At 51.8% G+C, this 23,253-nt stretch overlaps 2 protein-coding genes across 2 annotated transcripts; one reads left to right on the top strand and one right to left on the bottom strand.

Annotated features, from left to right (window-relative positions):
* Positions 1-550: 550 nt before the first annotated feature.
* On the top strand, positions 551-16,321 carry LOC100906666 (uncharacterized). Its single transcript, XM_003747067.1, has 4 exons — positions 551-774; positions 8,961-9,200; positions 15,580-15,676; positions 15,950-16,321. The coding sequence occupies exons 2-4, from the start codon at positions 8,961-8,963 to the stop codon at positions 16,144-16,146; spliced, it is 534 nt and encodes a 177-aa protein (XP_003747115.1). The 5' UTR covers positions 551-774; the 3' UTR covers positions 16,147-16,321.
* Positions 16,322-18,146: 1,825 nt separating this feature from the next.
* LOC100906522 (von Willebrand factor) lies at positions 18,147-19,249 on the bottom strand. The gene is made up of 4 exons (XM_003747066.1): positions 18,972-19,249; positions 18,842-18,879; positions 18,483-18,629; positions 18,147-18,371 (listed from the first exon to the last, which is right to left on the bottom strand). Exons 1-4 carry the CDS (start codon positions 19,001-19,003, stop codon positions 18,184-18,186), a joined length of 405 nt encoding a protein of 134 aa, XP_003747114.1. The 5' UTR covers positions 19,004-19,249; the 3' UTR covers positions 18,147-18,183.
* Positions 19,250-23,253: the final 4,004 nt, after the last annotated feature.

Genomic DNA, 23,253 nt, shown 5'->3' with positions numbered 1-23,253 from the left:
GTATCGATCGACCCGACGAAGTTCGGAGAGGTCTATCAGCACGCAGATTTCATGGGAGCTCGATCCCTCTCCGCATCGAATGATTGAGCGGGACCTTAAGCGTGACCATGCATTCGAATCGCGACGCTGGCCAACTCTCGGTCGCAAAACTCGCGACAAGCTCACTCCTGAGCTTTCTCTTCGGAATTTCCGCTCCTATCCGGAGCTGGGTCCTCATTGAGCCGCGATTCGGATCCCGTTGAGCATAATTTCGACTCGCGAAGGATCAGAAACCGCTCGAGCGCCGATCGGACGTCGGATCGGAAGTCGAACTCCTGAGAGCCTCGATGACAATCGATTGGGCTCCTTGCAGGTTTCTAGCACGGAATCCCACCGTACCCGTATCCTCTGACAATGACTTATGAAAATAATTTCTGATCGATACGTTCGGTAATGCATAGAGCAAAGCGCCGTCTAGCGCCAAAAATGCGTCCCAAATCCCTTTCCTAACTGGTGCGAGTTTCTCTGCGAGTGCTCCCTCTTTCTCTCCCCCGCTCGTGAGCAGTTCACCAGAGCTTCGTGTAGTCGTCATTGAATGGTGCTACGTCCACCTCATTCCGAAAGTGGCGAACACCACATCAGCATCACGGCCAGCTGCTCGCGACATCGAGGCCTTCAACTTTTTCGAACGAGAAACCTCCACAGTTTGTTGTTGAAGTGAAATTTTTCCGTGATACCGTCCGAGAAATCCATCAGTGACATATCTAGTGCCCAGGGAGACACGAATATTCAACCGTAAGTGTAGAGCTCTGTAAAAATTCGCTGATCCAAGCTGCGATTGGGGAAAATCCATCGAACGCGGACAGGAAGGACGAGGAAGTGAGAGCCAACGAGATGTTTCCTCAAGCAGCGAGCGTTTGTGCTTTCGAATGAAGTTAATGAGCTGTTCAAGGCGATCTTCAACGTGAACGTGAGCTCGGACGGGGAAATGTCGTCGTTCCGATACGTGGAGCGAACGTCCGGCTGGCTGGCTGACTGAATGCCTGTAGCGGAGGCAGGCCCGCTGCGTGCCGCTAGTTCATCGTCGGTACGGCAGGATGAGGTGATGACTTGCCATTCTTGGTCTTATCGCGTTGTTTCGAACGCGGTCGACTCTCGACAGGCGACTCGACGGGAACGGGCGTCGCCCATGAGTGTTTTGCTCTATGCGTATTCGCTCCTCAATATGGAATCGGTCGTCTGGACCGTCGAGAATTCCACGCAGCGATTAGTACTCCCGACGTCTGAGAATCCTTATTATTATTATTATCGATCTGAGGTGGTTTTACGCAGGAAACTTCGTTTCGCGACGTGAATATTTCGATGATTGATGCGGCTTCGCTCTATCGTGATCGTGGTCGCCGGCGCCGTCATCGCTTTCGTTGCCTCCATCAATGCTTCGATAAGAGAAGAATGGTCTGCGGTCGAGGGCGTTGGTACCTCCCGTATCAGTCCGCGACGACGGGCGATGTCGAGTCCGTTTAGAGGCCGGCCGACGGACAGCTTTTTGTCGCATTCAATGCTCTCCTCCTAGAATTTCTGCCCGTTTCTCGGAATTAGCTCCTCCTCGCTCGAGGCTCCGCCACAGCGTTGCGATTCCCCGTCCGCCGCGTTCTCCGGCTCGCTCGCCGCTGAGTCGACGTTCCCGAATTGAGGCTTGGCACTCACGTTTTTTTGGACGGGGGCTTGGCCGAACAGAGAAGAGTCCGTCCATGCATTAATCGATCGTTCAGAGGGTGCTCCAGCTGGTTGTTTTAGCGCGAAGCTCTTCTGCCCGCTTCCCCGCAATCGTTCAATCAGATGCAAATCGAAGTTGACCACAAATGGGTAATTTAGAATCCCAGCTGCGGATTCCAAACAAAATAACCAGCAGATATGGAGCCGTCGAGCAACCCCGAGCGGCTGAAAGATTCGTGGAACGCACAGAACCGGTGTGACCGGAGCAAAACAGAGCAATGTTTACAAAACCTATCTCGTCCAAAGTTCATCATCGTCGCCACAGTCATCGCGACCGCCACCGCCGTCGATCCGGCGTTCAACGGCGCAAGACTATCCTATTCCCATGGAGTCCGCGAATAGCACGCGAGAGGTCTTCCGCTCAGCGAGCAAGTGAAATTTTTGCGGTATCCGACTCGAACGAGAATCTCGAATCTCCTTATTCGGGTAGAAAGTCGCCATGGGATTTTGTCGAACAAGGATGAATGCGGCTCAGCATCGAAGTCCACGGCTCGTCGATGCGTGAGTACGGCGCGCGTAGCTTCGTAAATCTCTCGCTAGCAAGCCCATGTGATGCATCGATGCGCTGAACACAAGTATGGCGAAGTGAGTAGTCGTATTGCTCTTTGGTATGTGTCATCCTCTTCCGAGCGCTGGCTTCTTGGTCCGGGGAAGTGTTCGTTGCGTCGCAGCTGTAATCTGCGGAACCAACTCAGATAATTCAACGAGGGAAAAAGTGACTCATCTTGCCCCTAAGGGACGCCATCTGGCTTCTCACTTAAGGCCCTTGGTCTCCACCTGTTCAATTGGATTCGCCCCAATCCCCTCCAACACACGAGCTCTCCCGCACACACACGAACGAATGAATATAGTACGGCTCGAGAAGGAGCAATGCCACCTGGTTAGTACTTCGAGCGAGCAGAATAATTTGCGCGAGTTCCTCCTCGTCGGCCAGCGACTCCCCTCCTCCACTGCGAGCTGCTCCTGGATGATCGAACTGGAAAAAAAAGTATAGAACCGATGACACCGGGCCCCGGGACAGAATTCTCCGCAAACGTGACCTAAGGCGTGACAGTTTTCCGTGAACTGTTCGACGGACCTTCAAGGGTGGAACCGATTCAACCGAACATTAATTCGTTGTGGGTTTACGACCTAGACTGTTACACGCATTGTCTCCAGCTGAAGTTTTTTTTCGTTTCTTACACTTAACTATGCTCCTCGACCAGCTGCGAAGACGTTGCCGTACGCAGGGCTCTTAACCAGCGATCGGTCTCACGGTGATGCAACGGTCAGTGACGACGGTCCAGCAGTGCTCGTGGACACTCACCGATGGCAGAGAGTCCCTTTCACACACACACGGGTCCAAATTCAAAGGTCAGGGTATTCCCAGATGAGGAGTGTGTCAGGTGCTCGGAGCACTAAACAACACACAGTGGACCATGAATGTATGTAGCAGGTTCGAGAGCAGGTGTCGACCTAGCGGACCGGTTAGTCAATCTGTCGGTATATGTACCTGTCCGCTCTCGCTCGCTCTGAAGAATTTGAGTGGTGAGCTGGTAGTTCATAGTAGGCGCTGGAGTCGCACTAGCAGTGACAACAGCTTTAAGCAATGGGGAACGACACACCTGGAGTCACTGACCGCGAAACAAAAGGACCTCGTCGCCGGTGCCGCCGGTGCTTGCTGCTGCAGTTTCTGCCGCCGAGGCCGCTGCCACCGCATTCCATACCACCGGTGGCAGTCGATGCCAACCAACCAATCAGTTAGTCTGTCGGTTTTCTATCTGTTATTGGCTACCGGTACGAACCTCCACGAAGACGTTCGTTATCGAAACGGAGCATCGCTTCTCCAACGCTAACCGGTGGATGTCGGAGACGATACGTCGTCTCGGCTATCGACGAGCTCCGGTCCCTGAATCGATGATAACCTCCCCAACCCGTATCAATGAGCAGAATTCGATCTCATTTGTGGGAATGTGAGACAATCGGAGAGCAAAGCGAGCGCGGGCTCACGTGACGTACGTACTACCTGAACAGAATAATCGTCTCATGGATGCATTGCATCATCGAGCCATAAGGGAGGGAAGAGTGTCGACTGGCGGTTGTCCGAATGAGTTGCAAGAAGCACAGGTGCGTGAATGAAACCTTACTTCACCATGGGCAACAATGGCTCTCGGAGCGACGAGCGAGGCGATGGCCCACCAACTCGGCGGAGTAAGAAAAAAAATGGCCCATGGCCATGCGACCAATTACGTAGCGTCTTGTTTCTGGAGTCTTTCCTCTGACTGAGCAACTGCCGGCGAGAACCCGACGCTCTGGGAGTCTTTGACCGAGCGCCCGGATTGAATGGATTTATACCATGGCATGCTCATTCACGAAAAAGTCAGCGCCCATTGTTGGAGAAAAGTGGTTCACATCGCAGATCTCCGTTTGGCCTGGGAGTCCCCCACGGGCACAATCAGAGGTTTCTGACCGACCGGATCTAGATCCGAGCGGCAATTTTTTTTTATCCCTATGTGGCTTTTGTAGAGAATCGTCGTGTGCCTGCCAAGCAACAAACCAACTGAGCGGCCGACCAAGCGTCTAACCGCCCCGCCGTCGACAGCGGAGCGACCAAGCATCCAGTCAGACTCGACGCACCTGCACACCGGCCTTGATTTTCTGGTGTTGAGCTTTCCGGGCCTTCGACGGCTGGAAGAGAGGCACAACCGAAAAACGACAAACATAGAACGGAGCGGAGGATCCTCATCATTTCGGTCTGGGGGGGAATCACCATAATCGGTGTGTTGTACTGCCAAATATGTACACATTTGCGTGGTCACTGAGTCGTTGTATGTACATGTTTCCGTCGCTGCCAACGGCGATGTAGTCGTCGGCGCAGTCATTCAATGAACTGGAGTTGTGACCGATGTACGAGTACTTTACGTACAATAGTCGTATAGACGTCCGAGAGAACGGTTCCAATGGTCGCCAATCGTTATAAAAGGGCAAGATGATGAAATCGCCATTTTGAACGAGAGATTTCTTTGTCTCCTTTCGGGCACAGGACCGTCTCGGCGCAGAGCAAGCGAAGGGGTTTCTAGTGATCTTGAGATTTTCTTGTGCAGGTGACGTTTTTTTTCCGTCCGTTTTCACGCCCGTTGTGCTTCTGCCGCGGCGACGACAACGCTAAACGGAATGCCTTGCCGCCTTAAACGACAACTACGATCGCTATGATGATGATAGTAGTAGTAGTGACGAAGCTGTAGTCAAGTGAGCACGGAGAAAAAGGAAAAGAGACTCGCCGGAAACCGACAGTCAGGTGCATTCACATGACTATGGTTCCGGTCGAGGAAGTCAACTCTGCCAACGCCCCCCTTACCTACGGCGAACGGAAGGAATACAACACGAAGAACAAACTTTACAAGGAGCCGTCAAGCCAGGCAGCGGTTTCCTCTGGCTACAGAGAAATACAGCCGTCGCGATATTCTCGAATCTGTGTCCTCCAGTTGATCAGGCTGCCGGGCCCGGGTTAAGGTCTAGGATTTTGTCTAGCTTGGAAATATCCGAATCGAGCTGCAGGCGGGGAAAGCGGCGATTCATAAACATTCGCATGTACAAACGAGGGAAACGACAGAATTACGACAGCGACACTGTAGCTGAGGCTCGAAATCGTCGGTGGCTCCGGTGCCTCTGGCTCTCTCAATCGTCTGTTTAGTTTCGCGCTCGCACATTTGTGTTTCGTCGACTCACTGATTGAATTGGTTGGACTTGAGCGCACTCATTCATCCTTACATTCATTCACTCATCCATCCATTCTCCTGTTGAATGAACACCGTGTTCTTCTCGAGCTGTCGTTCGCCTTCTCTCGCGATGCGACGCGTTGGTGGCCCGATATTGGAGACGGCAGCCGGAACAAAAAACTTGTTTGTCACTTGATTCTCACGAAAATCTTGGAAGACACTCAAGGCTCTCCGCGAGCTAGCTGGCGTTCCGTCGCTCATGCTGTAGAAGATGGCAGACGAATAAATTCCGCTTAGTCCTTGCTCCTCGAGCGAACGTACGTGCGGCCGAAGCCTTCTCTGGCGTACAACAGCTTTTCGTGAGCAAGGAACTTGTTTGATTCCAAAATACAGCGGATTTCCTCGGAACGAGGTTGAACAACGATCTGGAGGAGCGAGCGAGCGATGGCGATTGATAGGGAAGTAAAAACAGAAAACCCAAGAGCTGAATCGAGAACACACACGGAGGAAAACGTCGAGGGGGGCCGCCAGATTCTGCTCACAATGAGCTGCCCGTTAAGCGACGATGTCGCCGCCGCCGCCGATGACCGGTTTAACTAGCTCATCGAAAATGTTCTAAGAAGCGAGTTTTACCTGGAGGATTACGACTCGTAAGTGCAGCGTCAATTTCGTTGTACGCTGTCGTTTCTGTTCGTACGATTTTACTCCGTTCAGATCTCATACACTTATTACGTTCCTCAGTCAACGACAACGGGGTCAGCACTCCGTACGAGAGCCCGAGCTCATTTTCGCGCGCATTCCGCCCCGAGATCCTTCCGATTTTCTCCAAGCTCCCCCGCGAACGGCAACTCATTTTAGTCAACGTTGATGCAGTCGATGTCGTTACAACTTGCATGAGATTGGCTGCGTCGATCTCAACAAAAGCAGAGCATTCCGTCACCGCGTCCGCCACCCCGCTGCACTGGAAGTCAATAGAGTCCGCCGAAGACGACGATGACAATGTACTATAGTGATATGTTCTTCTGTCGCCCAGACAGCGTATTCTGTATCAGAAAACGATCAATATTCGAAATGGGAAAATTATGCAAATATTTCGATACCGCTGGCACGTCAGGTTTCTATCACGGCGCGTCAGTCGTCTCCGCATTGCCCGACCGACGAAGGCGAAATTTAACACCTGCGATATGTGCGCTATGCGTGTAACTTGAGGTTTGTCGCAAGCCCTCGCGCAAAGCCCGCAACAGAGCGTGGTCAACGACGTGGCAAATGGAAAAGCGTCCGCCACGTCGAGACGCGACCCGTCTCATCGAAAGATTGGTCGAAGCACGGAGTGATTCTCCGAAGCGGATTGTCCCTTGTCTACCGGCCTCGCTCATCGCATATTGAAGTTCAGAATCACGATTCCATCAGGAAAAACGTCAAAGAAAAACGAGGGGAAACAGTGAAGCGAAAGGCCACGGCGACGAAGGCGGCGGTGATGTATCTGAAGCGGCAGCTCTCAGAAGTTCTTCTTTCGCTCTCTCTCTTCCATCGGCTGCTCACGCGCTCCGGTGTCTTTCTTTGCCTCGGGTTCGGCCCGCACAGAGCCCGACGCGGGAGACGCGAGCGAGTATGGAGCAAGCCGAACAAAAAAACGTAGAGAAAATACGTGAGAAACGAGGAGAGCAACGGTAGGCGAGTCCAGGAGGAGGAGACGTCATTGCCGACGCTGCCGCCGTCGCTCCACTGAATGGTTCTGGTCTGGGGATCGATCAGAGTCGTTAGGGGGCTCCCTACTCCCTGGCGACATTACAGACGGAAGAATGAACGTTTCGGACATCTCTCGTTGACTTCGGCTGCTTGTCATGACGCCGCCGCTAAGTCCGCATTCTTTCATTTTTAGGTCATTGTTGGACGACACTTGAAGATTTTTCTTTCTTTTCCTTGTCACGTTCAGAAACCTTTTTCGATTCGGCGGTAGATCGCTCCGGGAAAAATACGAAAAGTTTCCGTTCACCGATCTCATCGTACGCTCATTGCGTGAGTGAGGGAGCTTGCGGTAATTCCTAAAAGATTTCCGCGGGTCCAGAGCATAGATGCGACCCGTGGATCCTTATCGGCATCTACCTATCTGTCTCTTTTTTGTGAGTGTTCATCACCAAAGAGTCGCGGTATCATCCTTCATCAGGGAGATGAGTTGCACGCTACCGAAGGCATTTACCTTCCTGGCGGTTCTCTTCTCGGTATATCGGATCGGAGACGGGTTTCTCCGCGCTTATCTGCTGATAGGGCTCCGTTTAACAAGCCCAGCTGAGAAGCTCGCCTCCGATCCGGACTTTCAGACTGAATCGAGATACCCGAAGTTCATTCAAGAGCATTCATTCGAGGGGAAACTGGAGCTCTTTCCTCCTTGATGTACCTCCTCTTTTCAAGAGATGAGAGCCGCTCCGAAAGTAAGCCGATCGATTCGCCGACCGTCGGAACGATGACGGAATAGTCGTCGTCCCGGACGTCCGACACCGGCAAGAAACTCGCCCCGAAGGGGATGACTAAAAGCGACCGCTCACGTTGCTCGAAATTGAGATGTCAAATCATCGGGCTTGTGGAAAACCGTGAAAACTCTCCGTCGATTCGCTCGAGATCCGTTCGAAGAATCTCGGAGGAGAAAAACTCTAATTCCTGCTCGATTACTCCGAAGAACGTCTGATGGTAAAGCGGACATGCGACGCGATTTTCGACTCGCCCCGCGGGCTTCTCGTGAAGACCGGTTTCTACTCGTGTAACTTCCAGACATTGAACTAGGCGTCGAACTGTGCATCAAATTATAGTCCGCACGCCAGGTGCGTTCCTTTTCTGGGACGTATCGCGAGACAAGGCGAGGCGGCTCGACGACCGCATCGGATCGCATCTATCTTTCCTTTCGGTCATCCGTCGGCCAGGCTAGTCCACACGCCAAAGCGAGATATCTTTGGCCAATAGATTATCATCAAAACAGAAACAACATCTGGCAGACTGACTGACTGACCGACCGACCGAGCAAACGAGGTATTCAGCGATGCATTCCTGGACTAGAACATTGATACTTCGAATCTTAAATCGACTTGTTGCAAGATCCGGGTAGACGAAAGCTCCGTCGACGTCACCGGCGCCGCGCCGTTCTCGCGAACAGCATTGGCAGCGTCGTGTCGGCGACGACGACGTTCGCACAGGCGTCTAAGCGCAGGTGTTTTAAGGCGTGTGAAAATTTGTATTTCTCACCTCTGAATCTTCTCTCGCTGGCTACGAAGCCGAAGGAAAATAACAAGACGGAGAAATCGTCTAGTTACCTTCTGTGCGTGACATTTTCTGTGATGTCGAAGAATGCAGCATCGGGGTACCTTCGATTCCTCTTGTTCATTTTCCCTGGCTCACCGAGCACCGTTCCTCTTACGTATGTCGGTTTTAGGTTCCACAGCATCAGAATCCCGAGGAGTCTGATCATGCTCCAGATCAGAAAGAAAAGCTCTAAATCGATTACTTCTTCCGCAGATGGTAACTTCGAACGAGTCCTCGGTCGCGAATCAGACACCCGGGGTAACAGGAGTATCAGCGCTCAGCGCGCGATGGGCTAAACTCCGAGCGGATCCGGCGCTACAGAGATCGGCCGCTCTCAGAGCACGATTAGCGCGACGGGAGCGACGCAATCGTCAGAGGATCCTCCGCCTCCAGGAGTTCCATCGACTTCGGTCCATGGTACCCACGATCGCGCAGACGCCCAACGTCGATAAGGTGAGTGATCGTAGGCCGTGGATTTCGGAGAGCGCGTTTGTTCACCTAAGTGACAACACTGTGTCACTTTATGTTCGGAAAGAAAGCCGGTGCGTCACCACAATAAAGTAGGCAGCTAGGCAGTAGGTAGATGGCTAGCTAGCTAGCGCTCTGGCTCGAAGAACGGATCAAGCTATCTTAACGCATTCAAAACGCGACAATGGAAGGCCATCTGCGAGTAAGTTACTCTTTGTGGAGTACATGCGTACACACGGTACAACACACGGCGGAGAAGAGGCTGGATCGCTAAATCTCTCCTCAACTTGATCACAAGTCAACATTGCATGCTCGGTGAATCCGTTTTGGTCCGGTTTGCGCTCGTATTTTGCCGCCGAAGGCCAAGTCCGGGAAGAGAATGCGAGCTCCGCCGATCAAGTGAAACCGATTGTATCATTGTTATTATGTCCGCGCTGATGCTTAGCCGAGATAGCAAATCTTCGAGGTGCTCGCTAGTGGCATCGGGGCTTTGTATTCAAAGTGTTTCTCCTCGTTTACTTGTCCGGCAGTAGCGGTAGCAGCGGCGGCAGCAGCTGCTACTTCACAAACGGCATACATAGGCGCCATATGGCGCGGAGTGTATGGCTTGTTATTTGTGGTGCCGGTTGCTTGCAGCAAGAGCGAGCCTCTTCAACCAGCCCTATTTTCAAGCATGTTAACTCTCATTGCGACGACAACGACGACGACGACCACTAGTCAAACCCCACAAAATTCGGATAGGGGGAAGCAATCGGTCGAGGCATCCGTGAGCGCTCCGGCTTCTGGGCCATGTCCGAAATATCCGTTCGGACTTTGAAATAAATCTTCGAGGACATGCCATCGATTATTCGAGATTCACGATTAAAATTGTCGACAGCATCTCTGCTTGAGACGACCCCGGATAAAATTAGTCGTGTCACAATCTCTTGAGAAGTACTGTCATCGAGTACCCCCCACGCCGGTGGTGGCAGATGGTGCGACGAGCTGACCGACCTGCCGACCGACCGACGGACCGATCTTCGGATGCCCCGTACCAGTCTGAACCACAATAAAGGAACCGTGACCCACTCATAGGGAGGAGGTTGATAGTCGAAAATTACTCCGACCTTCTCTCAGATCGCCAACTCGGGGCGAGATTCGAATCTTTCGAAGCCAACAAGCAACGAGAAAGTCAACGACGGGAAACCTCCAAAATGCATTAGAAACTTCCTGATACAGAGTACCCATTGAGTCCACGGACACGATGGTTAATAATAATAATCGATTAGCTCCCGACTCCCGATGATTTTACTCTGGCGCTTCGGAACGACTTCAGGGCGCGAAACTTCCGAAATCCGGAGACGATATTCTCGAAATGTTAGAGGAATGCAGGATCGTTCTTCTCATACCGAGAACTCCAACGACGTTCAGTTCGTCGGCAGTAATAAGGCAGCTTGGAATTCGGGAAAGCAGCGAGTCAGCTGCTCGTTGAGGCATGACCATGAACGTGGACTCAATGCCTTGGAAGAAAGTTGACTCAAGCGTTCACCGAGCCGCTCGTTGTCGCCTCTCAACATGCTGTACTCACTACATATGAGCGGATCAGAATGTTTGAACGATCGACTGGATGTCAACTCAGCAATACGTACATGGTCGAACAATCCAGAGAACGCCGCCGAATGAACTCTCATACCCGCGGCACCGAGCGAGTTTTTCTCTCCCGTTCGTGACGGCGTTCATTGCTCGACTGTTCATTGGACTCATTTTCGAAAACACACACACACAGATCGTGTATCGTAGCTCCAATAAACGTTCATCGCTCGTCCTCAGGGGGTCCAGTGCAGTCGTTGTCAGTCGTCGTTCTTTCAACATATCGAGCATTTAAGAATCAGATCGACTATGAAAACACGTAGGGAGGCCGTTTTTGACTCGCCGTCTCCAATTCGTGTTTGTGGCCGTATATCGTATTCGTCCCCTGCTTTCTCTCTGGAGTAAACACTAAAGCTGGTGCTCGACATCTCGAATCTGCTTTGAAACGTCTCGTTCAAGGAACTCTTGTTGTTGTCTCGCCCCGAAATCTATGAGACAACCAGCGATGTATGAAGAGAGGTCATGAATCTGAGCGGTCCTTTTTTCGGCGCTTCGCGTCCGTTTTTGTGTCCGAGTCTCCGTGTGATCCGAAAGCGAACCTGAGTGATTTTTTCCCGTGCATTTCTCGCCCCAATGTCTTCGGTGGCGATTGCCTTGGCTCGCCATCTTGGCTTTTTCGACTTCCTATGCTCTGCTGCGAGAACTTCTCCAGCATCCAGGTGACCGACTAGGCGGCAGAAAAAATGTTCCATCCCGTCCTTCGACCGATGCGCGAGTGTTGTCACAAATTCCTGTCGCCCTCACGAAGAGCAATACCAGTGTCGTCGACGGCGCGTCGGCCATGGTGTTGCCCCCCGAGGAATTCAGGGCCAGATGGTCTCTGGGGTGAAGGCGGACAGGCGAACGCACTCGGATCAGCAGTCGACCCCACGGGCAGGTAGCTAGGCAGATGAGGTACACATGGTTGGCTGCATTGCGCCACACAATCTGTCCGCCGCCTTGAATACCTACTACATGTGGGAGTGGGTGCACAACCTCGATCGGTGGCGACCGTGACTCATGTGCTCATCGCATAAGTGCATTCCAGCACGGCCCCGCTAACGAACGGTACCTATTGGGGGCCATCGACAGTCCGCGCGACCTGAACTTGGCCGCCTGCTCACCGACTGCTCGGTGCTTGGCTCGCCCGTCCGCCCGCCTGCTTGCCTGCCGACCCACCTACCAAGCAGCCATATGCTGCTCGAAATTAGTCCGGAGCGCTCAAGACAGATCTTCAAGCCGAACCCCCGACATATTGGACAGGTGCGGTGTTCACCTGCGAACGTTTTTCTGGTATTTGGAGGAAGACACCAACTGGACCGGTGCTTTCGTACACACGCACTCTCGCGAGTCCTAGCGATCGCCGAAAAGAAAACACCTTCGTCTTCTTAAGTAACGGCAAATCAAGATAACGGCAGATGAGCCCTAATGAGATGGCTTCGCATTCTCACTGTGCGTTCATCAGTGACCGTATAAATTCTCTTCTGCCCACGGTCGTGCTCCGGCATCAGATTAAGTGTATGGTGCCTGCCTCGCGCTAAATCTCGGACTCGTGATTATTGTTGATTTGGAGAAGCTGATTCCTCTTCTGAACACTTCACGCTCGCTCGCCTTACGGACATCTATCTTGCGAGAGGTATGATAGCTTCAATCACCCGATCCCGACAGCTGACTTATGACGGTCGAGCCGACGCAGTGGGTGCGGGTCAGACGAAAGGGGTATCCGACGTCGGCTTGTACCCCAGGTACGGAGTTCGGATCTTATTCTCCGGACATGGAAGAACAGAAAATGCGGAGCAGATTCCGTGCGACAGTGGCTCTGTCTACGGCCGACGCCGCGGTCGACTTCGTCTTCAACCGTTAGACGTTCCACGAGCGAAGAATCGCATCTTCGGTGGGGCTGGCTGGCTGTCCTCCTTCTCTTGATCCAGCTGCTTTCCCACGCTCCGCTCTTTGTAGCACAAGCCGAAAACGATACCGCCATGTCACACGGGGAAATTCGAAAATAACAGGACATATGTATCGTCGGGGAATGCGACTTCTTCGAAAGGGCAGCGGATCGGTGGCACGAACGACTCCTTGCCGTCAGGATACGCGAAACTTTCAAAATGGACATATATTCGCTGCGCGACTCGAGTCTAGCATAGCGGGCAGCAAGGAGGCTCAATTTTCAGACCGGTGTGTCAGAGTTAGGCTTCTGAGCCAGCCGTCGCGTCATCGAGTTCAGAAGGGGATCGAGGCTTTCGCTGCTGTCTGGGGGCATCAAAGAGTGGGACGAGTTGATGTTATCATCTGTCCTCATTGTTAAGCGAGCAATAAGCGAGAAGGTGAGAACCGACGACGGACCTCAATGATCGACCATCTGTTGTCACCAAACACGTTGGGACACGGGCGATGGTGTTGAAGACGGTGCTCATGCCACACAAAGGTGTTCGCCGCCGCCGCCTTCGCGTTCGCTTATTCTCCTCGGAGTTCGGCTTGAAGAAAACACGGTTTAGTATGCAACAGCGGCGATTACGCCCATGGCAGGGGAACGCCGACTTCGGCAGAGGGCAAAAAGACTACCTACTCATCTGAGATTTCAATCGGATCCGTCATATCGAGGATTCAAGCGCCCACGACTTGAGCGAAAATCGAGAAGTTCTCCGCGATGAGTGCGAAACATCGGATGCGGCCTAGCGCAAGCCAGAAGCTGCAGATTCTGTTTGATGTTTGACGACCGCGGGTTTCTCTGGTGTCAACTTCTGTTGTTGTTGGGCTATATGCATGCATGCATTCATGTATGTAGGTAGAAGCATTTCAAGATGAGGCGGTCTTTGTCGGCACCGGCTCTGGCGCATCGTAGAGTCTTCATCCATACAAATGATTTACGGAACTCGACATCTCACTCGAAGACCCCGCAGAGGAACGACTCACTTTTCAAAAAATCGTTTTACTACCACCGTGATGAAGTCTCTGAACACGTGTTCACTTATTGAGAGTTTTCTTCTGGAGGAGTACCTAGGCTGTCTCTCCATCTTTATAAATCAAGTGACTTGTGAGTTTCTGCGAAGATGCACCCAGAACGACCGTATCCGAGCCGGATGGGGAGGCAATCTTGACAGAATGACATCTCGGATGATCGGGAAAGCCCGGTGAGCGACGAAGAAAAAGGAAACCGTCTTAAAATGCGGTTCTCTCGCATTGAACTCCCCGAAATCCTCAGCGAACAGAAACTATGATCGAAGAATTGCATCGTGCGAGTGATCGGAATCTGAATCGCGCGGAGTGATGAACTGTCGATTCGAAGCAACGAAAAGTTTCGATGGGAATGCAGTAGAGCCGCGAGCGTCTTAGTCACCAGCCACCCTCGATCTTCTCATTGTGACACTCACGTGACAGGCTCGTGTTTGCGTTTCCCATACAAGAGCGGAGCGACCGGGCGGGGAGAGAGCCCCCGGGGACTAGCGTGGGACCCGTCGATTCCGAACCAGGGACAGACATCAGCATGCGGACTATATCAGAAGGCACCGCTCTTTTCCTGAGCTCCCTTTCGCTTTCGAGCTTCCTCTCCGCTCGCTCGCTCGCCCGCTCGCTCGAGTCATTTTGGAGATTATCATTATCGCCGCATGCTTGATAAGACGGGCCATCTACTGAGACAGAACACGACGAGAGAGACAGACCCACCGGGAAAGCTACTTCCTGTCACACAATACATATAATACTAGCTAGTGGCTTGTCCCAGTCGGCTTTATCCTTCTAATACCCGTGCTCCATTATCCTCCTACCGAGCGAGCGAGCGAGCAACCGAGTGACTGGCCGACCGACTGCACGACCGAGATCCGGGTAATGCTCGCGGAAGCCTTAGCTCTCGAGTATTGAAGTTTGAAATACAGCATGGATGCCGCAGCGGCCGAGATCTGAATGAGCGAGCGGCAACATCGAGGAGAAAAACCTCGATCGGGTGAAACAATGAAACAATAAAGCCCAAGTCCGCCAAATCTACCAAAAACACGGGGAAAAAATGAGAGGCGATCTGAAGACAGAAGAAGAGAAATAGGCGTCCCTCGACGTACAACAAAAGTGTTCGGCAATCGAGGTAACGACGGTGGACGCGATGAAAGTTCGTCGCCCATGCTTGTGATGAAAGACCCCTGTATGGAGGAATGCGTCAAGCTTCATCGGCCGTTTAATCTCAAGAGCTTCCATCCATCTAGCCTCTACGATCATGTGCACGTTGTTGTCGGTCGGCGGAGAGTCCGACCGACCGACTGACTAGATCGCTCGCTCCTTACCTTCCCTCCCTCGCATTATTGTTGGACCACGCCAACACATCTGCTCTCATCCGTGAGAGAATCTCAGGTGTGGGTCCTGTTTGAGAATGTTTCGATGACTACAGAGATATAGCCGGTCGGTTGGGCATTCGGGTCCGCTAGCCCATTCGCCGCTGCAGATGACAGCAACAGCTGCTCCAGAGGCAACGCCTCCGCATTTCTAAAGAAATTCTTTAGCATCAAATCTCTTCTTAGCGAATAAAGGAATGCCCGGGCTCAGGCGCGAGAATCATCAGGAGGAGACCCCTGAACGCTCGATGAGCTACGGGATTCCTTGCCGAACTTCTGACTGAGAGGGAAGCGGAATCATTTCAAGCAATTATGCCTACTTACGGATTGCGAGCGAACTGCTATGTATTCCCAGTGCGGGGAAACTCTTTATTCACAATCGCGAACAGAAGTAAACATTTCTGTTCTGATCGCTGTTTCTTGTCTCGTTCTAGGTGACCGTGATCGAGGAAGCTATCAAATACATTGACCACCTGCACGAGGCCCTGCGGAATAAGTTTACTGAACGTGGTTTGCCCCCGTCTCTGCAAGGTACGTCGACGAGCAAGCTTTTCGGTTCATTGCTGATCGACTCATTCGGTTCGAGCTTCAATTCTGACTTCACGAAATCGTGACTCGAGCCGAGCCGGATCCCTTTTGCCTAGCTCTCGTAATGGCCGCTGTTAGCAGGTGGCTGTTTTTCTTTCTCCTTGTCGCTCTTGTACTTCTGTTCATCTTCTTCATGCGGAGACGGAGCTCCCGTCTCTGTCGGCAGTGGATCCGCTTGTGGTGACTGACGTGAGTTCTTTTTTCTGATACCCGCAGGAATGCCGATTGACCTCGAGACAACTGACATGCGTGATGTGGTCAGACTTCTAGCGAACAACACCGAAATCCGATCGACCGGACGACCTCTGTCTCTGCCTCCTCCGGCGGATTCAATCCCGCATCCCTGTGAGCGTCAACGGAACGTGCCCTCTTACCTCCTGAAGGCGAAATCACTGAGGAAGCAAGATAGATAAATAAACCAATCTAGCTCCAAGTGCAATACATTCCATAAATGTACATACATATACTGAGATAATGGCATGAGATAAAAGACCCAAAAACACGCAATCCTAGTTTGTGAAATCGTGCTTTCACTAGGGAACACGTAAACCAATTTTAAGGAATAAATATTGATCAATTCAATTTTGAGCTGGGAAGGATTGCATCTCTGATTTCCCCAGGATATATCGAGCCTGCTTAGCACCCATGTACGTGTCATGGTGCATCGATCAGGTCGAGGAGCCTCCACACTAGAAGCCTGGACCAGAGGTGATCTCATTTCACAGATCACATCAAGTCAGGGATGTAATCGAAAACCGGACTTGATCTACGTATACGGAGACTCCCGAGCCCTTCCTGGTTTGAGACTGGAGAATCCCTGATCATTTGATACAAGCTCCCGGGAGAGCTCGGAGAAAAGTCTGGAGACATCCATATGGGGGGTGGAGCCGGCCTAAACAATCAGAAACGACAGTCAGTCACTCCGGACATCACGTCATTACCCGCCCTAGGTCTCTCAGAGGGGAGGAAGCAAATGAAGTGGGGGATCGCTCTCCGAGACCTCAGGCCCCAAGAGAGATTGAAGTCGTCCTGAAAAAGGGTTCCCATTGGATCCCTTGGCCGGAACCGTTTTCGTCCTCGTTAGAGGATCGGAGACAACCCGTGTCGAGATTATTTTCCGACCGTCCACTCTCTTCCTTACTGAAGAGCGATGAAATAAGTATGTACCCCAAACAGCGACCTGCCTCTATAGGGGAGAATAGGAATGGATGCAAGAATGCATCATCAAGACTCCGACCCTTGATTTCAAGCCATTGCGATCCACGACCGTGATCTCCGGTGGTTGACTCGCAAGAGGATTCATCATGGCCACGAGATCGAGGCAGCGATCGGCTTCGGACCATTATCATTCAAAACGCTTCACCCGGGAGCACCTTTGAACAGCCCCGTCTGAGCCGCGGCGCTCCGTAGAAGACGGTCTCGCTGCGAACTCCTATGCGGGAATCCTTCCGGAACCGGTTCAGACATAATCTCGGAGTGATCAAGTCGAATCCGCTTTGTGAGAAGCCGAGATCGTAACTAGGTCGTCTCTTCCCTCAACGTGCACGTTTTGAACGCGGAGTCTGAGGCGAACCATGTGTCAGTGATGCCAGCGCGCTCTCCTTCGTTGCGGAGAACTCGGTCCACTGACCCTCACATTCATATCGCGAGAATTTCGTGATACCCTTCCGCGATCTTCATGCAGAGAAACATGAATGAGTTCCGATGTGGAGAATTCCAAGACTCTATGTGTTGAGAATGCCCGCTTCGCGCCTGGCGGAATGAACTTCCCCTTGGCCTGGAATTCGTGTTCTCCGCGGTTGCATGGACAGACAGTGCGTACCTAGTAGTTTTTCAGGGGACACTTCACTCTAGGATGCTCCAAGATCATTAACCTTTGGCAAGTCGCCGGGCGGAGATGGAGATTTGATAGGGATTCCAACCCGGAAAAGTCAAAGGCCACCTGGGCAACAACGGCATGAAGATCTGATGAAGTGAACGCGTGGGGTGTCCCTAGATGGATCTCAGGGCCGCAACTGGCGGCAAAAATTCACCCCGCTTTCCCTCCTTAAAAATTGCGATCGCTGACCGACATCCGAATCTGGAAAATTCAGGATCGCTCCAACGATTCGAGTTGTCAGGAGCCGCGAAATAGAGGCATTGGATATTCCATCGCCCTCCCCCCAAAGAAGTGCGGAATAGTTCACCCTGCTGGTCGATGGGCGACCAGCCTCGATGTCCTCGGGATCAGACTTCAGAGCAGCATGAGGATATCTAATTCGAAGCAGAATTTATTGCACGATATTACATTGATTAGATGCAGCGAGAAGGCTCCTCGGGATCGAACCTCTCGAGAGGTCGTATTCTCGAATCGACTGAAAAGGCGCGATGGCCGCTGATTCTGGTCAGAAAACGCCTCGGAGCTCATGCTGTCGAATTCTTTGTACACTATACAATTGGGGACTTTTGACTCATTTCGGTATTGGGATGTCGGCGTTGATATTCGTCAAGGTTTCGCATGGATCGCAAGAACAGTCCGACGGGACCAGCATATGCCGTCTGAATGTGGATCCAGAGGGACACTCGATCACCACTTCGACCTTATTAGGTTTTCCGACCGGGATGCAACAATTACACTGGCGATCGATTGTCGAGTTCCCTGCAGGAAGAAAATCTTCGGTCATCGAGCTAGAACGGTGAGGTATGATGAAATCGCTGTGAGCTCCACGCTTGACTCATAGTCATTAAATAATTCGGGATTCCAACTGACCTGGGGTGTACATGGACGTAGATTCACAGCCCCCCCGACACTCTGCCACTCCCTCGACTGTATCTGGATTGAAGCATCGTTCGTTGTTTATTTGTAGCCTGAAGTAGCGTCTCGTACCGTGGGTCGGCAGCATTTTCAGTCGGCAAGCTGGAGAGCAATGATTTTCTGTTAAAGCGAGGAGATTTCCCAAAGACGAAAATCGAGTTGGAATCAGTAGAGATGCCTGGAATGATCTCTACTCGAGTTCAGAGCTGTCACCTCTGATCATGATTTGAGAAACTCGACCATTTGACCAAGCGAGGAAACGTTCCCTCACAATCTTGAAAAGAGCAAGAAAAATCAGCAAAGCGGTTACTCACATTCCACGTAATCCACTGCACACAACAAGCACGCCAGGCTGCAGGAAGAAAACATGGCATGAGCACTGAGAGCTAATCGCAATCTAAATTTTCGATTCGCTTCATCCATAATCTACTCTCGCCGACTCACCCCATCAGAGCGAAAACATGAAGTCGGATCATGTTCTCTTCCGTTTCGATGGATTCTTCGGAACAATATGCAGCTCAGAGTTCACACAAAATTTCTCCCAAGCAAAGACTGCGAACGTGTGCCTGACGGATGATACCGTCTTCGAGTCTGGTCACGACTCACGACAAGAAGCGAGCGTCTCCTCTATGCCAAGCACTATAAGATGTGTTCTCTCCCTCGTTCCGCGATGAGAGTACTTAGCCGTCCAACATTGCTTTGAAGAAATCATATCATGGTGTAGACTCTAGGCCACAAGGTAGTATTCAAGATGGCGGCTGACGGACTTCTTGGAGGGAGAGTAGACATGAAGGCGAGCGTAATATGAGAGGGTATCACGGTCTCAGACGGATAGAGAGCATATCTTCGAGTTCGCTCTTTCTTTCTTCACTCGAGTCCAGATAGAGGATGAGAGCCATCCACAGAGAGGAGGCCCGAGCGAGAACCGTAAGAGCAAGGGGTCGAGGTTTTCATCTCGCGCATTCTTCTAAAGCGGTAATCCCCTCACGAGAATCTTCGAGTCGGCGGGGTGGTCGAGCCGAGGATGCCTCGCGCATCATTGAAGTCTCTCGACCGGAGTCCGGGTGTTCGCGGTCGTGGGGTCGGGCGAATTCGAATTTCCAGATATCTCGGCTTCGGGATGAACCGAGGTAATCGTCTGACGATGATTTATCGGATCCTCCAGGCCATCGCGGGTATTTGGGCGGATGTGCCGACGCCGACGGCTCGGAGGCGGCGACCCCTGAGGGGACGGCCTAAATCACCCCAATATTGAATCTGTACTCTAAAAAGACGCAGAATATGCGAAACTCTCGGAGCTCAAGCGAGAATTCGATCACCTTATAATTTGAGGAATTTACGCTCGTCTAGCAGTGTTTTAGGGGTGGAATCTCCTGATTCTAGACACACTCGGGTTCGGGTCGAGTTTTTTTTCTGCAACTCTGAGATCTGAATTGTAGGGGTCGCTGTCGGTGAGAGCGGGCTCTCCCGAGTGTTCGGGGAATGAAATCCTGATCTCAGCCCGACCGAATACCAAGAGATAAATGGTGTTCACCGAGAGCTATGTTTCTCAGCTGATGACAGTCAATGGATATTATTCGATTCTTCTCTTCCCCATCTTCCCAGGCTGCCTGCTTCTGAAGACAACTCAATCAAGACAACTCAATACTGACAACTCAGAAGCTCGATTGTTCCGTGGTCTTCCTCAAAGGAGGATTTGTCAGCAGTCCTCACCGGAACCTCATCTTTGATGAAGGATATATTTAAGATATCAGTGATAAGGACCATCCCTCATCTATCAGCCCCTCATTCATCCCCGCTTGGGAGCTAGATTCCGCATCCATTTTCTGACGAACGTGCCGATTGCATTCTACTCGCTCTTCCCGGGAAGCCTCATGTGCGGACTCGACTACACAGTCTTGAAGTCTACCTTCAAGGGACTTTGACATGGAAGACTTCTGGTAATAGGCGAAATAGTTCAATACCACATAAGCTTGAGCATGACCCCCGAGACGCTTCTGATCGGAGAGATCATGTCGCAAGAGTGCGCCGCCGACTATCAATTATCACGACCCCCTGTAATCGACGATAATAATAACAATAACAATCCTCTATGCGCCAGTCGATCCTGCTTGGTATGGTGAATCCCATTGGGGGTGTCTATGACTCCGGGTCCCACCGAAAATTTTTCGGTCCCTCGTGATGAAGCCTACACCCTATCTTTGGGAATGTTGCATTCACAACAGTTTTTGAAAAAAGTCAGTCTAGTACTCATTTTCCATGTGGAAATTCCCCCCTATGTAAGGGCAACTGAAGATTGAGGCAATGCCACGGAAGAGCTGGTGGATTCCACTTGAGCGGTATCGGCTCCGATACCGCCCGATTGCTCATAAATGGAGATCATGCATTCTACAGGCTCGATGCCGTCCCAGCACTGGGTATGCTGTGTTTCAATCCGATATTCCGCTCGATAAACATGAGAAATCAAAGATTCAACAGCTCAGAATCCTACAGCCTTCCTTGCAGAACACCCGTTCCGCGATTTTTGCGACCTGTCCCTTGGAACATTTTTCCGGAAATATGAGGAGGAATGCTGTCCGCTCCGAGTTGATTTACGACGTCCGCCGACGGTAGGGACCACGCTACAGATTCCTCATCGTCATTGACCATAAGACGGGATTGCCTACTTTGAGATGTCTCTCCCTTTTTGAATTAGTCACCTATCCATAGCTCTGACCTCTGACCGAGTGTGATGCCGTGAAGGGCGAGCTCCTCAATGCCGACCTTAGTCCTCACAGTCTCGCACCACAGGCCACGTTCCCCGTGTTCTGGCAAATCCCATGGACCTCATGATCCTCAGAGAGCCCCCGAGAGTCTCCGTAAAAAAATGAAGATCGTGTTGGGAATCGCTCAGCTCGTGGCGCAACGTCCCGAGGACCCATGAGCTTGCAGAATCCCTCTGTGTAGATCATCTGGGAGTCCATCGAACGGGATGAGTAGGTACACGTTTCTCCGTCGCGAGATTCTTGCGGTGAATAACACGCTCACAAGTCAAGGCCAATCGCCTCTTGGAACTCTGGGATGCCTCGAGGTTGTTTCTCCGGGAGGCTCGGGGAACTCTGATACGTATTTCGTCTATTCGATTGATATCTGGGACAGTTACCCCCTTGCAAAGATCTCAGCTCGCAAAATCACCGCGAATGTCCTTTTCAGACTTGCATTTCTCGTGCAGCGGTCATCTTCCGTGTGCTGCCGAGGTATATATTTGACTGAGGAAGAATCATGTACCGGAGAGCTGGACGTTGAAGCCAAATCAACGAGTTCAGAGTCGACAGCCCTGTCACCAGAGCCCGTGACTTCTACTCTTTGTCGGACGTCCGCGCGCACGGATTCCTCTTGCCGATGAGATTCTTGGATCTCGAGAACTTCCAGAAGCCACTCGGGCTACCAGGGACCCCGAGCATTCCCTCGAAACCATGTTCGCATTTATCAAAAAGGCTGAGGATCTTCATCTGCAGCTTGAAGGAAATCAGGGATAGAGCTCTTCTCGGTTCGGAGCTTAGACCTGGATCTGTAGTCGCAGGTAGGTCTCCGAATAGCGGGTGCCCAACATATTTGCTCCGCAGGTTCGGAGACTCGAATCCGAAAGCTAATGTAAGTATTCGAACAATCTTACCACGGTCTCATCGCATCAGTGATCCGAGCCATTCGGCAAAACAGATTCGTCAACCGTCCCCAGGATATCCGAATCAGGGTGACCTGAGCGCTGATTTGGGCACTTCGGACTCTCAGCTGATGAACTGATAGCAAACCTAATAGCGGCCAGACAGAGAGACACCGATACAATTTGCTGTAGTCTTCAGAGCTCTGGTTCCAGCAGAGGCTCGAGCGTCTCTTGAGAACACCCGATCTGTGGCTTCAATCATTGCGGGAAACAATGTTTCTTGACGTATTCGGGTCCGTGTCATGGTTTACTATGCATCACTCTCTCCGTGTATAGCTACGACTCGGGAATACGCTCTGGAGATCGATCTCGAGTACTGAGCGACTTTCGGCTAATTGTTTGTCCCGGATCAAATCGTTTGAGCGAATCGTGTGCGGAATCAGGCGACGGCAGGGAATTCATTCCGATTTTCCACTACTCTGCGATCGTGAGCGGCGTTACTGGCTATTACTCAAAGAGTGTTGCTGAGGAGTTCCCAGGCGAATTTCTCCCTCGGTGCGAGAGACAGTCCAAGGATTTATTCCCCACATCCATTTGACTCATTCGTATGATTTCTCTTGTCCCTCCCATATGCACAAGATCCCCCTATTTCGGGGGGATACGTGTTGCGCTCACGGATCTTGACTCTCCCTATCCTTGAGGGTCGACTCCGTCTTCTGCCGTGTTCGCATGGCCCCTCGAAACCCTGGACAATGAGTCAATGCGTTCTGGCCTCACCACACCTTGGACAGCTGCACTGCCTGGGACATCCTCAGATGCCGAGTCGACTCCTGTCTTGCGGGTCGAGTCTTTCCGTTCCAGAAAAAATCTCTGAGCAGAAGTATCCACAGAGCGCTGTCTTCTGGCTCACGGAGAACTTCCTTCATCTTCCGATGCAGAACCACGTCCTTTTTTCAAAGACATGGGTGCATACGTGCATACCCGCCTGTCTTCCCGCAGAATCGTCGCCCTCTTCCAGGATTTCTCGAATTCCGAGTAATCGAGCCCAAATCGTGCAGAAGAAAAGAAGTTCGGAAACCGATT

The sequence above is a fragment of the Galendromus occidentalis genome, unplaced genomic scaffold (assembly GCF_000255335.2).
Source record: "Galendromus occidentalis unplaced genomic scaffold, Mocc_1.1 scf7180000077512, whole genome shotgun sequence".
Classification (NCBI taxonomy): Eukaryota; Metazoa; Arthropoda; class Arachnida; order Mesostigmata; family Phytoseiidae; genus Galendromus; species Galendromus occidentalis.
This window is presented reverse-complemented; position numbering and strand designations above follow the sequence as displayed.

Excerpts from the sequence above, each read along its gene's own strand:
- LOC100906666 (XM_003747067.1), top strand. The coding sequence starts at position 8,961 with ATGGTAACTTCGAACGAGTCCTCGGTCGCGAATCAGACACCCGGGGTA. Across the intron at positions 9,201-15,579 it reads AGACGCCCAACGTCGATAAG|GTGACCGTGATCGAGGAAGC; the intron begins GTGAGTGATCGT and ends GTCTCGTTCTAG. Across the intron at positions 15,677-15,949 it reads TTTGCCCCCGTCTCTGCAAG|GAATGCCGATTGACCTCGAG; the intron begins GTACGTCGACGA and ends TGATACCCGCAG.
- LOC100906522 (XM_003747066.1), bottom strand. The coding sequence starts at position 19,003 with ATGATCCGACTTCATGTTTTCGCTCTGATGGG. Across the intron at positions 18,880-18,971 it reads CATGTTTTCGCTCTGATGGG|CCTGGCGTGCTTGTTGTGTG; the intron begins GTGAGTCGGCGA and ends TTCTTCCTGCAG. Across the intron at positions 18,630-18,841 it reads TGCAGTGGATTACGTGGAAT|CTTGCCGACTGAAAATGCTG; the intron begins GTGAGTAACCGC and ends ATTGCTCTCCAG.